General features: G+C 40.0%; 1 protein-coding gene across 3 annotated transcripts in view; it reads left to right on the forward strand.

The window, feature by feature from the left end:
* The window catches only part of FRMD3 (FERM domain containing 3), a 245,599-nt gene extending 230,379 nt beyond the window's left edge, over positions 1–15,220 (forward strand). For all 3 annotated transcript variants that reach the window (XM_073546031.1, XM_073546029.1, XM_073546032.1), the window contains one exon: positions 7,247–15,220. In XM_073546031.1, the coding sequence (XP_073402132.1) occupies positions 7,247–7,845 (599 nt within the window). In that variant the 3' untranslated portion in view covers positions 7,846–15,220. The remainder of the gene's footprint in view (positions 1–7,246) is intronic.
* The last annotated feature ends 566 nt before the right edge of the window (positions 15,221–15,786 follow it).

Below are 15,786 nucleotides of genomic sequence, written 5' to 3' on the forward strand. Positions count from 1 at the left end.
AGGAGGTATACGAGAAGGTCATGTGGTCTGATGACACCTAATTGTAACTTTTTGGTATCAACTCCACTTGCTGCGTTTGGAGGAAGAAGAAGGATGAGCACAACCCCCGAAGAACACGTTCCAACTGTGAAGCATAGTTACGGAAACATCATACTTTACTTTTCTGCAAAGAGGACAGGACGACTGCACAGTATTGAAGGGACAATGGATGGGGTCATGTATCTCAAGATTTTGTCCAACAACCTCCTTCCCTCAGTAAGAGCACTGAAGATGGGTCGTGGCTGGGTCTTCCAGCATGACAATGACCTGAAACACACTGCCAGAGTAACTAAGGAGTAGCTCTGTGAGGCCGGGGTCACACTGGCGAGGAATACGGCCGAGTGAGAGGCGCTAAAAGCACGCATTAGACACTGACCAATGATTCTCTATGGGGTCCCTCGCACCAGCCGTATATTTCTCATCCGTATTCTACGGTCCGTGCCAATCGCAGCATGCTGCAATTGTCAGCGTACTACGGCCGTAGTACGCCAATGCAAGTCTATGGGTGCGCAGAAAATACGGATTACACACGGACCACACATGTGACTTGCGAGATATACGCACCAGGTGTCTTTTAGCAAAGCCGGCAATTCAGTGCGCTATACAGTAAACTCACACTGACAGTTTTAATAAAGAAACGAAAGAATAGATATAGACACATAGAATACATATATATATATATATGCATTCTATGTGTCTATATCTATTCTTTGGTTTCTGTTAGAAACCCTGTCATAGGGCTCCATTATATGTCCATTTTGCAAGCCTGCGAGAAAATCTCGCCATACGGATTACATACGGATGCTTACATGCGCAAAATACGCGACCACACCTTGATTACGGATGACATACGGAGCACTGTTTAGGGGCCATTCATCCGTATTACGCATGTAAAATACTGACCGTATTTTGCGTCGGTTAGTGTGACCCCGGCCTAAGAAGCATTTCAAGGTCCTGGAGTGGCCTAGCCAGTCTCCAGACCTGAACCCAATAGAAAATCATTGAATGGAGCTGAAACTCAATGTCTCCCAGCGACAGCCCCGAAACCTGAAAGATCTGGAGAAGATCTGTATGGAGGAGTGGAACAGAATCCCAGCTGCAGTGTGTACAAACTTGGTCAAGAATGACAGGAAACGTCTGACCTCTGTAATTACAGACAAAGGTTTCTGTGCCAAATATTAAGTTCTGTTTTTCTATTGTATCAAATAGTTATTTCATGCAATAAATAGAAAAATAATTATGTAAAAATCATACAATGTGATTTTCTGGATTTTTTTAAACATTCTTGCTCTCACAGTTGAAGTGTACCTACAATTAAATTGCAGACTCCTCTATTCTTTGTAGGTGGGAAACTTGAAAAATCAGCAGTGTATCAAATACTTTTTTTCTCTCCACTGTATAACTACTATTAGTCAAAGATGTAACGTCATATTGAATGAATTGATTAGATTACCTGTAAGTACATATTCTATACATAGTGAGAAAGGATAAAGTGTTGAGTTCCACAGCGTCTATTATTAGAGTGGCAAATCATTTTATCCTCCCATTTAAATCCCTTGGCTTTGTTATTGTGACCTTCCTATTCTCTCGCTCGCTGTAAGCTTTTCTGGCACAAGCATAGCTAAACTATTCTTCCTTAGTACTGATACAGTCCAGTGTATGGCACAGCTCATCAAGAGTCAGTCACAATGGTGAAGTGCTTGGTTAAAATCAAGACTACAAAAAGTATTTATTTGCGCATGGTGAATCACTCCAGCAAAGAGATTTTCATTCGCTTGCTGAAGTTTGGATCCAGGATCAGAGCCACAAGTGCTGGTAAAATTTGCTTCCATTCTGTAATGTGCTTCAGATGCTGCTTTTGGCTCTCTTCCCACGATGAGCTTTTGGTGAGTTTTTGATATTGCAGATTTTCTGCACCGTGTTTACACCCATTAAGTAAAATGTGTTACTTACATTTTTTCGAAAATACGCAGCATAAAAAACTCATCAAAGCTCGTCACGGGAGCGCAGCTTTACTGGGGTGAGGAGAGGCCAGATGGATAGTATCGGGCACTAAAAGTATTAATCCATTATGACCACAGTGTAATGTGAACATGTAAGAAGAGACGATGTGGAAACCTATGCCAGCTTTTATGCTGTAGTTTAACGCTGGCTACCAGTCTGTTTGAACTAATAACAATGGGTATTATGTCTTTTTAGTTTTGTATAATTAGTAGAATTACACAACGCCACTAAACTAAAAGGTTTACTTAACCATTTAATGATGAGGGAATTTTTTGCTGTTGCGCTTTTGTTTTTTTCCTTGTCTTCTTTCATAAGCCACAGACATGTCACATATAAAGCCTGTGTTTTGCAGGACACGCTGTAGTTTCGAATGACACCATTCATTTTACCGTATTGAAAAATTGGGGAAAAAATTCCAAGTGGGATGAACTGGTGAAAAAAATGCAATTTCACCATTGTTTTGGGTTCATTGTGCGTAAAAATGACCTGATTCACCAGGTCAGTGCGATTATGGCAATACCAAATTTGCGCCTATTTTATTCTATTTTTATTTGTCCGTTTTATACTTCAGACATCTCACTTGAAAGCCTAATTCCTGCACACCACTTCCTTAACCCCTTCACGCTATGGCCATTTTCCATTTTTTTTTTTTTTTTCCGTTTTTTCTTTTCCTTTTTTCAACAGCCATAACTTTTATTTTTCCATCAATACAGCCGTAAGAGGACTTGATTTTTTACGGGACGGGTTGCACTTTGGAATGACCCCATTAATTTTACATAGTTTACTGGAAAATGGATAAAGAATTTCTAGTGCATTGAAATTGCAAATAAAAAGTGCAGTTTTACATTTTTTGAGTTTTTTATTTACTATGTTAACTGTACAGTAAAATTAACCTGGCAGTATGATTCTCCATGTTAGTACGGGTACGCAGATACCAAACATGTATAGTTTTTTTTTTATTTAAGTGATGAAAAAAATGCGAAAACTTCTATGAAAAAAAGTTTTTGTCATCATTTTCTGAAACCCGTACTGTTTTTATTTTCAGTATCTGGGGCTGGATGATGGCTTATTTTTTGCACCCTGAGCTGATGTTTTTAGTGATACCATTTTCGGGTAGATATGATGTTTTGATTGCCTCTTATTGCAATGTTGCAGCAGCCAAGAAAAAAGTTAATTCTAGGTTTTGTTTTTTTTTTCGTTACCCTGTTAACCGATCAGATAATTTTGCTTCATATCTTGATAGACGGGACATTTACTAACGCACCAATACCAAATGCGTGTATTTTTTTATTGTATTCTATTTTTAATGGGGCAAAAGGGGGTGTGATCTGAATTTTTTTTTTTTTTTTCCATATTTAATTTTTTTATTTTTCACTTTTTGCTGTATTTGTTTGTCCCCCTAGGGGACTCAAAGTTGCGATCATCCGATCACTTGTGCTATACGTAGTAGAGCATTAGAGGATCGTAATGACAGGTGCACATGATGGCTGATTAAATCAGCCATCATTAGAGATGAGCGAACCTGAACTTACAAGGGGTTTGTACTGGACGGTTCGTGTGCGGTACTAGAGAAAGTGACAGAGAGATATATTCCTAATAAGTGTCATATAGCCAAATTAAACTGGGCACACAACCTACCATAGATGATCCTACATGCTACTATTCTGATTAATATAGAAGCACAGTATAATAGATATGTCTGTTGGTTTGCAACTAATCAATAGACTTAAATACAATGCACTGAATAGAACCTGGTAATTATCCTCTTGACATGCGATTAATTGGTTAAAATATCTTGACTCGTAAAGACAAAATAATTATTATCTGCGGGTTTGGTATACTGCCATAGAAAAGGAGATTATGTAATTACACAGAGGTCACAACACCATAATCACCACAGGTCCCCAAGTGAAAAACCAATTAATTTTGTCTCTATCTAAATTAACCTCTCTGGCGCACTGTAAGTCTTAGCGCCATTCTCTCTGAAGCAGATCTGTGACTGGGGCATTAATACTATATTGTCCAGGGTACGTGTAATTAGTAATAGTTTCTCTGCCATTTCCTTACACTTTTCACTACTAAGTTAGAGAAACCTTTTTTGATTCTTGAAAATAATGCCAATATCAGCAACACGAAGCATTTCTATATTTTATACTTGGCATCATGTTAACACACTCACTCGAATGTTCCCGCCCAGCAAACTGCCAAAACTTCTGCTTTTATAGAGATAATCATACTTACCCTCTTATTTCGTATGGAAGCTGTAAGGGTGTACTAAATTTTTCACACACTGTTTCTACATTTTGGCCCAGTTTTAGTTAAAAAAAAACAAAACAATGACATTGTGTAGTTTATCATGTGTCGTCATTTATGTGAGGTTGTGTTTACCTCATTGTAAGACCTTTCTAAGGGGCAAATGTTTTCTGTTATGTTCCGATTCATGAAAACGATAGCTTTTCTCATGGCAGATTTATTATTGTGTAGCTAAGCAATGCTGTAATAAAGCAGAGTTCCAAAATAAATAGCATGTAAGTATAAGGCTGGGGCTGCATGGTGACTTATGCCAAGACACAGGTGGCACCGCCAGATTTCGCTATGGTCAGCTTGTACATTGCAGCGTAATGCAGATGAATGGGGTGACATTGCAAAAGGAGAAAATCGCAAAAAAATTCAAATGGGTCCAACGTTTGGTGACCTGTTTGTCACTTTTGCATTATCTTAGAAGGATATAATACAACCCCATTCACCTGCATTACACTGCTTCAGCAACCTTTGGCCACGCTACGCACAATGAAGCCAGAGTTGCCATGTAGCCCCAATCTAACCCACACTCGGGCTTTATAAGGCTAGTTTCACACTAGCGTTTTAAGGTGCAACACGGTGCGTTTGGCGCACGTCGGCGCACTGTCAAAAGGGCGCATGCGCCGCCAAAAGCATACCAGCGCATGGCCTGTGTACCCAATGCTAAAGATAGGGTGCGCAGGTCGCATGCAGCGGTATGCGCCCATAGGAGGAGCTGACCGGAGGGGGCGCGGCAGGGGGCGGAGCTGCACGGCGGCCGTGCGCTGCGCCTCAAAATGCTAGTGTGAAACTAGCCTAAGATCACATGGCGGTACTGATATTACTGTCCAGAATGTATCAGAGGGAGTCCAGTGTGTCTGCCTTGGCCCAGTAATCAAAACCATCCAGATATGAGCAATGCATGGGTGTCTTCAATTACAAATGTGAGAAGTATTGCTAAACTTGCCTTTCAATTGGCATTAGTACTGATTAAAAACATTAGGTCAGGTTCACACGTTCAGTATTGGGTGAGTTTTTTTTACCTCAGTATCTATAAGCCAAAACCAGGGGTGGAACAATCAGAGGAAAAGTATAAAAGTGTGTGTACACGCTGCGGATTGTCCTGCGGATTTTTCCACGCGGATTTGTCAAAAACCGCAGGTCAAAAGACCTGCAGTTTTTCTGCGATTTAGCCTGCGGGTTTCCTCTGCGGTTTGACACCTGCCATGGAGCAGGTGCCAAAACGCAGCGGAATCCGCACAAAGAATTGACATGCTGAGGTTTTGAAACCGCAGCAAATCCGCGTGGAAAAATCCGCACTGTCTGCACTGCAGTTTTCATTTTGCATTGATTTTAATGGTACTGTACACCGCAGCAGCAGTTGGATCCGCAGGACCAAACCGCTGTGGATCTGCAGCAGACTCCGCAGCGTGTGCACACAGCCTAATAGAGACACGTCACCACTTCTGTATTTATCACCCACTCCTGGTATTGGCTTACAGATACTGAGGTAAAATACTGATCAAATACTGAACGTGTGAACATGGCCTTATGGGTATACAGGAGGCTGTTGAATTAGGTCAGTATTTTACCTCAGTATTTGTAAGCCAAAACCAGGAGTGGAACAATCAGAGGAAAAGTATAATAGAAACACGTCACCACTTCTGTATTATCACCCACTCCTGGTATTGGCTTACAGATACTGAGGTAAAATACTGATCAAATACTGAACGTGTGAACATGGCCTTATGGGTATACAGGAGGCTGTTGAATTAGGTCAGTATTTTACCTCTGTATTTATGAGCCAAAACCAGGAGTGGAACAGTCAGAGGAAAAGTATAATAGAGACACGTCACCACTTCTGTATTATCACCCGCTCCTGGTTTTGGCTTATAGTTACTAAGGTAAAATACTGACCAAATACTGAATGTGTGAATGTGGCTGAATTTATATCCTTCCTGACCCCATGGCATTATTACACTGGTTTAAAACAAGTCTTTCGGTGATAATGGTCTCTTCAGACATTTGCATCGTCTGTTAATACATGCAGTGTGCTGAGTATGGGCAAGTCTTATTCCAGTGTACAGGACAAACAGGAAAGGTGGGGGATACGTGGCAATACTTGCCGTGCGGTAGTTTCTAGTATACGTTGGGAGGATAGACATAAAGCGGCATATATCCCATGTGGGAAAGAAGCTTATGCTGTGTGGTATATTTTTTTACTGGATGCCTCTGTATGGACTAGTGCAGTGAATTAAAAGAAAGGTATAGCAAATTATACCAGTCTGAATGAGGCGGAAAGTTTTAGTCTTGAGCGCCCTCTGAACATATGGAGGAGGGGAGAGGCGTCTGTAAGAACAGAGGAGAAGACCTGTTGAGGAGTAGAGGTTGTGTTAGTATCCGAGACTACTAAGGAGAAATCCAACTATGTTTGGAGAAGAAAGATTTGTATGTTTGGTAAGATTTTATCACTATGTGAGTAGTTATTGGGGGAATGAGAAGGAGGAATTGCAGTAGGCCATCCGTATGTTTTTTTGCAGCACCTCTTGTTATTAAACATTTATACCGGTTTCTACTGCAAAGTTGAAGAAAAATGCAACATGTAGTGTTTTCTATACTCTTTGAGCGGTCCAGTGCACCAATTGATGCGCCAGATGATTGTGAACAATCCCATACCAAACGCTGGAATCCGTTACCGTCCGGTACCAGATATGTGGCCATGAGGCCTACGATTTCTGTCCTGTGCTTCATTAACACTACGGATGTTGTAACCGCTAACTAGAGTGTTCTCACAAGCAAGTTATGTGTTGCTAACAGCGCCTTCTGAAATAAAAACCTAGATAATCCACTACTGGCTCATGGCAGACAATGTGCTCATGTGTAGAAGTCCTGGCAATGACTGTTTCCTTGTTCTTTTCTTCAGGTATCCTTCTGTCCCAGCAGAATGATGGTAATTCTTCCCCTGTGCCTGGCAACTCCCCATCTAGGGATAATGAGGTGATGGCAGATCTCCGATACGATGGAGAGGACAGCATTAAAGAGGAGCCTCTAACCATCTCCGAGCAGATGTACAACCCCAGTGCTAGCTTGTTGCCCACACCAATAGATGAGGGGGTGGAGATGCTCTTTAACAGCACGCTCCGATCAGAGGGTGAAAGAGACGGTGCTGATTCATTTGAGGAGTTTGATGCAGATGAACATGCCTTTTTGATTGCAGAGGAAGAAGAAATGAAGGAAGCCCGAAAAGCACTAAGTGTCAGCTACAATTTTGTAATGGGAAACATGCAGCTGAATGCGTTTCTGAAGAGTTTCTCCCGGCTTGCTCTGGTAGCTTTGGGCTTGCTCTTGGTGCTCCTACCATTGTTGCTTGTCCTGCTGGAGTCAGACATTGACATTTCTTTTCTACATGACATCCGCCAGACTCCGGAGTTTGAGCAGTTCCACAATGAATACTACTGCCCACTACGGAAGTGGCTGGCATGTAAAATCAGCTCGGCACTTAATGTTGCCAACAGCTCGTAAACTATTGCAATATTAGTAACTGAGGGTTATATTCAGATGTTTCTCTTCCCCGCCACCTCTCAAAGCGGTCTTTCCGATCCTTAAATGTGTTACTGACACTCTTACCAAAAATACAGAAATACCTTGTAAACTGTTTAGATTCCATTGTTTTTTACTGTATAGTGAGGTACTTAAGGAAATATTTCTATATTTTTAGCAATCGACATAATGATGTGTATAAAGTATAAAAAAAAATGTCAAGGACTTCCACTTTCACCGTTCTTGAAGAGACAATTTGAATATAAACCTCAGTATAATCTCCTGTAACCCCTTCCTGCCAGAAAGGACTGATACATACCGTCATCCCTGGCAGTGGAACGGGTAGCCGATGCCTATACAAGCAACATTTTATTTGCTGGTTTTATTTTCTTACCTTTTTATGTGTTGAAATATTTTGGTAAATTTGTAGTAAAGAAATATGTCTTCTTAACTTATTCAATTGTATAAACCTAAAAGATTAATGCACAAAGCGCATGATGAGAAAGATATTTTTACGTGTCTGGCAATATTGATTTTTTTTTTCCCCAACATTTTATTCTCTTTTTAGTCTTTGTGTATATTTTTCATTTAAGCACAGCTGATATTTGCAGAGCATATGGCCGGTGTTCAGCTGGTATATTGGTGATGACTACGGGTGAGAAGGGTAATTTAATGCAGGTGACAAGGGGATCTGTTCCCACTAAGTCAGTGTATATTGTATATACCCACGCACAAGCCTGTACATGAATATCAAACGGGGGACAATCCGCTCAAATTTCTCGTAACATTCCATTTAAATGAATTACATTTCCCAGGAAAGAAAGAAACTGTTTTAAGTTTCCTGAATTACAATTCTTTTATTGATTACTACATATGACCTCTTTCATGTGTGCAAAATAGAGCCAAACATTCTGAGTATAGAAGAATACAACAACTAAAGTAGTTGTCTGCTATATCCATGTACACGTCCAAGCCTTTATATCACTTGTGCAGGTAATATTGCGTAAATGGCATTTTCATAAGCGAGTTATTTTCAGTTTTTATTGGCTGCACACAATAATAAAAGGTCATTAATTATTTAATGTAAACTGAGACATTAAAGAGGATCTGCCACCAGGTTTTTGCTACCCCATCTGAGAACAGCTTGATGTAGGGGCAGAGACCCTGATTCCAGTGATATTTTCACTTAGTTCACTGGGTGCAGCAGTTTTGATAAAAATCAGTTTCTCTGCTGCAAATCTAGCAGTGGAAAGTGAAGCTGTGTACCACTGATTGTCAGCTTTCTGTATACGCCGTGCATTGAGATACTGCCCATCAGTGGTGAGGGCGTGGTTGGACCAATATGCACGAGACAGCTTGTCCTTTAATGAAAATCTCTTGGTGACAAATCATTGATTATATTGAACCTACAGCAAACTCAGTAAGTGACACATCACTGGATTCATGAAGGTTTCATGTGTCTATGAAGCTTATGTTTGGGTCTGAAGATCCGAGATCAGCCTGTTCCATATACCGGCCATGAAATGCGCACGTGTGGCCTTATGGGTATGCACTTCAGTTACAGAAGCTGGTTACGGCATGATCTATGTATATACAATGAGAATTATAACAGGACACTATAAAGACACTTCTGCGTAGGATTAAAGCACAACTCCACATACTACTGCAAATTTGCCCTGACCCATAGTCCAGGAGTAAATACTTTGGCCCCAATTTATCAAGGAGTCTTCGACAGATTTGTATTGGAGGTGCACAGCATTTGTAAGATGTGCCAAAAACTGAGCTCAGTGACTCATGCCATCTACATTGGCAAAGCTGATGAGCCCAGTGATTGGCTGCAGTGGTGACATGCACTATAGTGGTGCTGTCACCACCAGTGTCTCTAGATATTCACCACAGATAGTGTTACAAAGCTGATGCTGAGGCAAAGAAGAGTATGTTATTTTCGCCCATTGAGAATCTTAGGCGGGAGAAGTCCATTCTTGGAGAAAAAACCTTTAAAGGGGTTGTCGACTTTGGGGACATTTATTTTGCTTAAGTGCAGGTAACCAGGGCTCAAAATCATTTTTGCAATTGCGGTTGGTTTCCATAAATAATGTAGCACCTTATGCATTCTATGGCCTCTTGTTTGCACTGTCTAGTCATCAGTATGTCAGTCATCTTATTATCATGGTCTGAGGGAACTCTTTTATCTGTCTATTCTGAGCTCCTCTTAGCTGATTTAGAACCTCAGACTACATTAAAACTGAAGGTCCAGGAAAAAAAACCAGCCTGCAAAAGTCAAACTGTGCAAATTTTTTTAAGGAAACCCAATTGCAAAAATTATTTTTAGCCTCAAATACATGCATTTAAATTAAAAAAAGTGTCCTGGCAACTGAATCATTTGTAATCTCAATTTGTTACATCATAAATAAAGAACGTCTTACATGTAAAGTCATACCCCAAGTATAAAGTATATGCTTGCACTATATTTGAAGGAAACATTTTAGCCATGTTATTCTTTATATTTTATGTAATATAATTGATTTGTGTAATTTATTTTATTAGATACATATATAAATATTGCATCTATGTACATAAGAGTCTATCATTGTGCCACCACTGACAGTTTTTGGTTGCTTTCACATAGTCATGATGCTGCCATATTTCTTCATTCGTGTTATGGTGGCAACACCCAGACCATTCATGGTTGTACGGAGCTGAACTTATATCAACATGTTACCTCCTGTAATCTTATAGTTAAAGAAAATCTGCCAACAAAATCATCCCCAAAAAATAGCATATATGGGCATGAAGGTCTTGGAGATTTAAATCCATTGACACCTTTCTGTCTTCTATCTGTTGCTGCACTCCCAAACAACGCTTTAATTCATATGCATTCATGCCTCTTTGGCTTGAATGATAACGCACTGCGTGATTTCTTTGCAGACAGTGGACTATCAATCAAGCTAAACAGGCTGGTTCTGGTTGGGGAAAGCTCAGGAGGCAGAGTTCCTTAAGTGCTCTGCCACGCCCAGAGCCTTTAATGCCTCATATGCATATGATTTAAATTGGTAATTATTTGGGAAAGCAGTGATAGGTAGAAGATATAAAAGTGTGAATGGATATACATTTCAAAGACTACATACCCATATATGCAATTGGGAGAGTGGGGTGGAATTGATCTTCCAGACAAATTCCCTGCAAGTTCAGAAGAACCCTGGGGCCCTAGTAGTTTCAGATGTAATTCTGTGGTATTATGGCTACATGACATATTTTACATCCTAATTAACATTGTTTTCTATGCAGAGAAAGCACAAAAGATTGAATTTATGGTAACTGGACATTCATTGCACTGAATATTTTGCATTCATACATGACAGGCTGCGATTTTCAGCTAGTCCAAGTCACTAAAAGGGTGAATTTATGTCTTGTTTTTGAATGCAGGGAGTAAGAGTACAGAGCTGAAGAACATAAAGGAGGTAACTGGATGTTTCGCTTAACACACAGCTTTGGATAAGACTAAGGCTTTATACTCACTGCAGTATCTGATATGTAACAGCCTTTATTACAAATTAACTTACTGATGCAACGCCCTCTATTTGGCGTGTCCATCCCGTTTCACCGCCATCCTGTTGTGGGGTCTTACCCTTCCACATATTCATATATGGAGGCAGTCAGGATTCCTGTATAATTGTAGCTTAAGAGGCCTTTTTATAACAAACCATGGTCAAAATTTGGAACCATATTACTGAAAAAGTGAATGCAAACGTTAATCCAGCAAACAGAATTGTACATGTAATTGTATCCATCCAAGAGATTACATGTTGCATGTCATTCTGAGACATGAAGGGCTTATTAAAGGTCAGATTTAATCTGAGAATTGTAGCTGCTCACAATGGCAGATTTTGCCTCCCATAGGTCTCTCTGTTGGTGGTGATCTGTAATATCTTGTACAGTTTGCAAATGTCAGGTTGTTTCCTTCTATATTAGGGTGAAGGAAAGTTGTCATCAAGATATATAGTAAGAGAAAACAAAAAGCAAAAAACACAAATATCCTGAACTAAAAGTAAAAAATATACTGCAAATAATGCATAAAGGTAATAATAATAATAATAATAAGGGTATTTAGTAAATATAATTTTGATCAAAATAATGCACAAGCCATCCCGCCACGTCACGGCAACCCTTGTGGGACAGTCCCTACTCTAGTATTTAAAACCTTATCACTTGCCAAGTGGCGTGAATGTGAATAAGGGTCGAGCGGCTGAACCACTTGTAACAGCTTAGGCCAGACTGGATGGCTTTCCCAGCTCAGAAAGAGGGCGGTCACAAGATATATAGTAAGTAGGGATGAGCGGGCCCGTAGCATTTCGGGTAACTGTACTTGAACCAGAACCCAAATCTCTCTCCCCCTGAATGAGGACCTGAATCTCTCTCTGTATTCTCCTGGACTCCAAACATTGCAACGGTCTTCTGGGAGAAGTCTGTGTTCAGCGTTTACCACCGGACACTAACTGTCCAGTATGAACCCCGTACTTTTAAGTTTGGGTTTGTTCATCTCTAATAGTCAGACAATTTTGCTGTCAAGAAAATCATCTTAGAGATAGTGGCCTTGTTGCCAACAATAGTCTGATTTCTGGAATCGCCATAGAATTCCATGACAGATTATAGATGTCAGTATGGCTACTCGTGCCCATGATATGCTCTATATCAGTGTTCCCCAACTCTGGTCCTCAAGAGCCACCAACAGGTCATGTTTTCAGGATTTCCTTAGTATTGCCCAGCTGATAACTGGAGTATCTGCACAGACAATAATTCCATCACCTGTGCAATACTAAGGAAACACTGAAAACGATGTGTTGGTGGCTCTTGACGACTGGAGTTGGGGAACACTGCTCTATATCATAGGCCACTGTCTGCCATTTTACTGTGTGCACAGAGCGATATCTTGATGGCACCTATCCTTCCAAATGTCCCATGTGTGGAGACCCATATTTATTCATTACAGTGTGTGAATTGTCATCTCTTCAGTATATAATGGGCTCCTGCTCTTCATATACAGTGAAGCAGGTTGTTATGTGCATTAACACATCATTAGGCCTTGGTTTAACGTCCAAGTCTTGTAATTTGTCTGGTAACACATTACTCCATATGTAGAAGGACTAGAAGCAGGTTACAGCAAGTGTGAAGCCTGACTGATGAACTTAGATGGCTCATTGTAAGTGACAAACAATAGGAATCGGGAAAGTTTACAGACGTCCAGGAGAGATGATACAAAGGTATCTGGCTCTCACTTCTAATGGGAGCTGGAAAATGTAAAGTTTTTGGTTTGCTATGGACAAGTCCTCAACTATGACTCATCATGAGCTGTATAGTTGCCTTCAGACCAAACCTTGTACTTAGTACAAGAGGTTTTACATGAGAAAAAATATCAGGATGATGCGGCCAGTAAAGACAGACAATCCTTATCTTTCCATTCCTCCTAATATGTTACTGACATCACAGATCAGCATACGTTATTTCTATAGGTATAAAAGAAGCATTAATATTACCATATATGATCCATTTATACAGGGGCGGACACGGACAGTAGAGGGCCCCTCTTTTCCGAAAGCTCATCATAAATCAGCTAGCTTTTTCTCTATGATAAATGACAAGTAATTATGATATAAAGAAAAATACAATCCAGCTCACCCAAATTGAAGTTGCCGGTGTTCTTTGGCCCAGATATAACAACGCTCCTGCTCGGTGGTAATAGACGAAAGAGGATATAGGAAGAATCTAGTCTTTTTTTGGATAAAAAAAAGGTGAAAAACATTTTTTTTTGTAATTTAGATAAAAACAGGACATTCCCAACATTGTGAAAATATATATAGCTTTTTTCTACGCATTTCAGAGTAAGCCATATTTCTTAGTCATGGATCCATGAGTAAGGACTATGACTTTGTCCGAAATGCGTAGGAAAGGCTCATATATTTTTGGTGCTACACAGGTTACACCAGTAGTATGTCCGCCCCTAGCTTATACTTATTAATGTAATGGCCTAAATAGGTAGGACCTATATTTGCAGATTTTCTTTGTTCACTCCAGTCCCTACCTCAGTGAGCCCTACAATGTAAGCTCATTGTAAAACAGTAAGCACATTTGTAACACACAATTTTCTATCACAGTTACACTATATTTTAGTAGTACACATTTTAGACTAGACTACATTTTTCTGTCCCATTGTTGTGTTACTTCTTGTTTGCCAGCCTCCACCATTACAGGGTAGTTGGAAGGACCAAAAAAATTATTTAGCCAGTAATTGCTTATCATATGGAAATTAAAGATCAAATAACGAAATTAAAAAAATCCACACTACACCTTGTCCATGTGGCCACGCCAGAATCCAAGGGCCCCCATGCGTAGGGCAATAACGATAGCATTATCTTAGCGTTTTTAAGACAAACGGTCCTGTTTACTATGGGATACATACTGATACTAAAATGAATCAGACCTGGTTATTTTTCAATTTCAGGATCCTTATGTCCTATACATGGAAAAATGAAACGAGTTATAAATCTGAAAGAAAGTTTATATTTTATTAATAAGAAAGTCTTGATGCAAGTATGGCGCAGTGTAGCCAGCTTAATGCCTAGCTCAAGAGGCGGTGATCCGGGGGTCATATATACTGATGCACGCAATGGTGTTCGGTGCAGTAGAACCATATGGGGTAAGGATATTGCAGTCGTAAGCCATCCACAATAGTCCTGAGTGGGGCACAGTGCTAGCATTTGTTTCCCACTAATCTAAAGTACAGTCCTGGAATGAGGAGTAGAAATTTACAAGGGTTTATGTTTCTACTTATCCCTTCACTAATAGAAAATGTGATCTCTGCTTTAAAATAGCATTCGCCTTTAACCCCGAGGATTAAGATATTGAAAAACCACGGCCGAGCTATTATTGTTATTTGACAGCTGTGGGAGATTTGGTCGGCTCCGGTAAAACTGGACGTTGGCCCATGTGATGAAAGCGCAAAGAAATGATGGATCATTACAGCGGAGTTCCTGGTGATCTGTGATATTTCATATGTTCCGTCTGTACAGTGGCGGTTATGTGTAGCTGGTTTACGATGACGTTGGAACAGTGCTATGTGTTACTATGTGTGATTACAGTGTACTTCTTTTCTGTAGCTCGTCCTTTACCGACACAACTCTGGGAGCTCGTAATAAACCTGTATGTAGAACTTTCCGTTGTAAAATAGGAGACATTCTACCTGTAATTGGAGCCTTATGATCTTTGTATGAAATAAATTTCTATGTCAACATCCAGATTGTTTTGTATAGTACTCTTCAGACAATCCCTAATAAAATCCTACAAAAGTCTATAGAAACTCCTTCATATCTTGTGGCTTTTTTTCTCTGTCCATCTAAGATGCATCAACCAACTGTCTCTATGCATGACCAGGATTACCCGCTCAGGTGTGGTATAAGGCTGGTATCACACGTGAGTATTATAGGTGCTTTTGTGCACCCATATTACAGAAGAAACTCTCCACCCAACCAGGGAGGCCCTTACGGAGTTGTCACTTTGGGTCCTTAGCATAAATTCTGACCTTGGACTAATACGCTTGTCTGAACCTGGCCTAAAGGAAAATGTATACTTTATAAGATCAAGTCCCAAATTTTGGTTGTGAAAAACATGTAATATGGCAGTACAACCTCATTGTATGATCTTGGTCTTCAGTTTATTACTTTTAGATAACTCACATTCCAGTAAAATAAGGGAAAGGCTACTCTAATGCACTGCCTTTGGATGTAATAAAATTAATCTTTTTGGAATAAGACCTTTTTCTTTTAATAAAAAGGGCTTTTCAAAGGCTAAGCTAGACCTTGGCTGTATTTATTGTATTCTCATCGGGGGCAGCGGGGCACAGCAGCAAACGTTTTGACCTCTGATAAC

This window comes from Dendrobates tinctorius, unplaced genomic scaffold, assembly GCF_039654945.1.
Source record: "Dendrobates tinctorius isolate UK_male_01 unplaced genomic scaffold, ASM3965494v1 ptg000144l, whole genome shotgun sequence".
Lineage (NCBI taxonomy): Eukaryota > Metazoa > Chordata > Amphibia > Anura > Dendrobatidae > Dendrobates > Dendrobates tinctorius.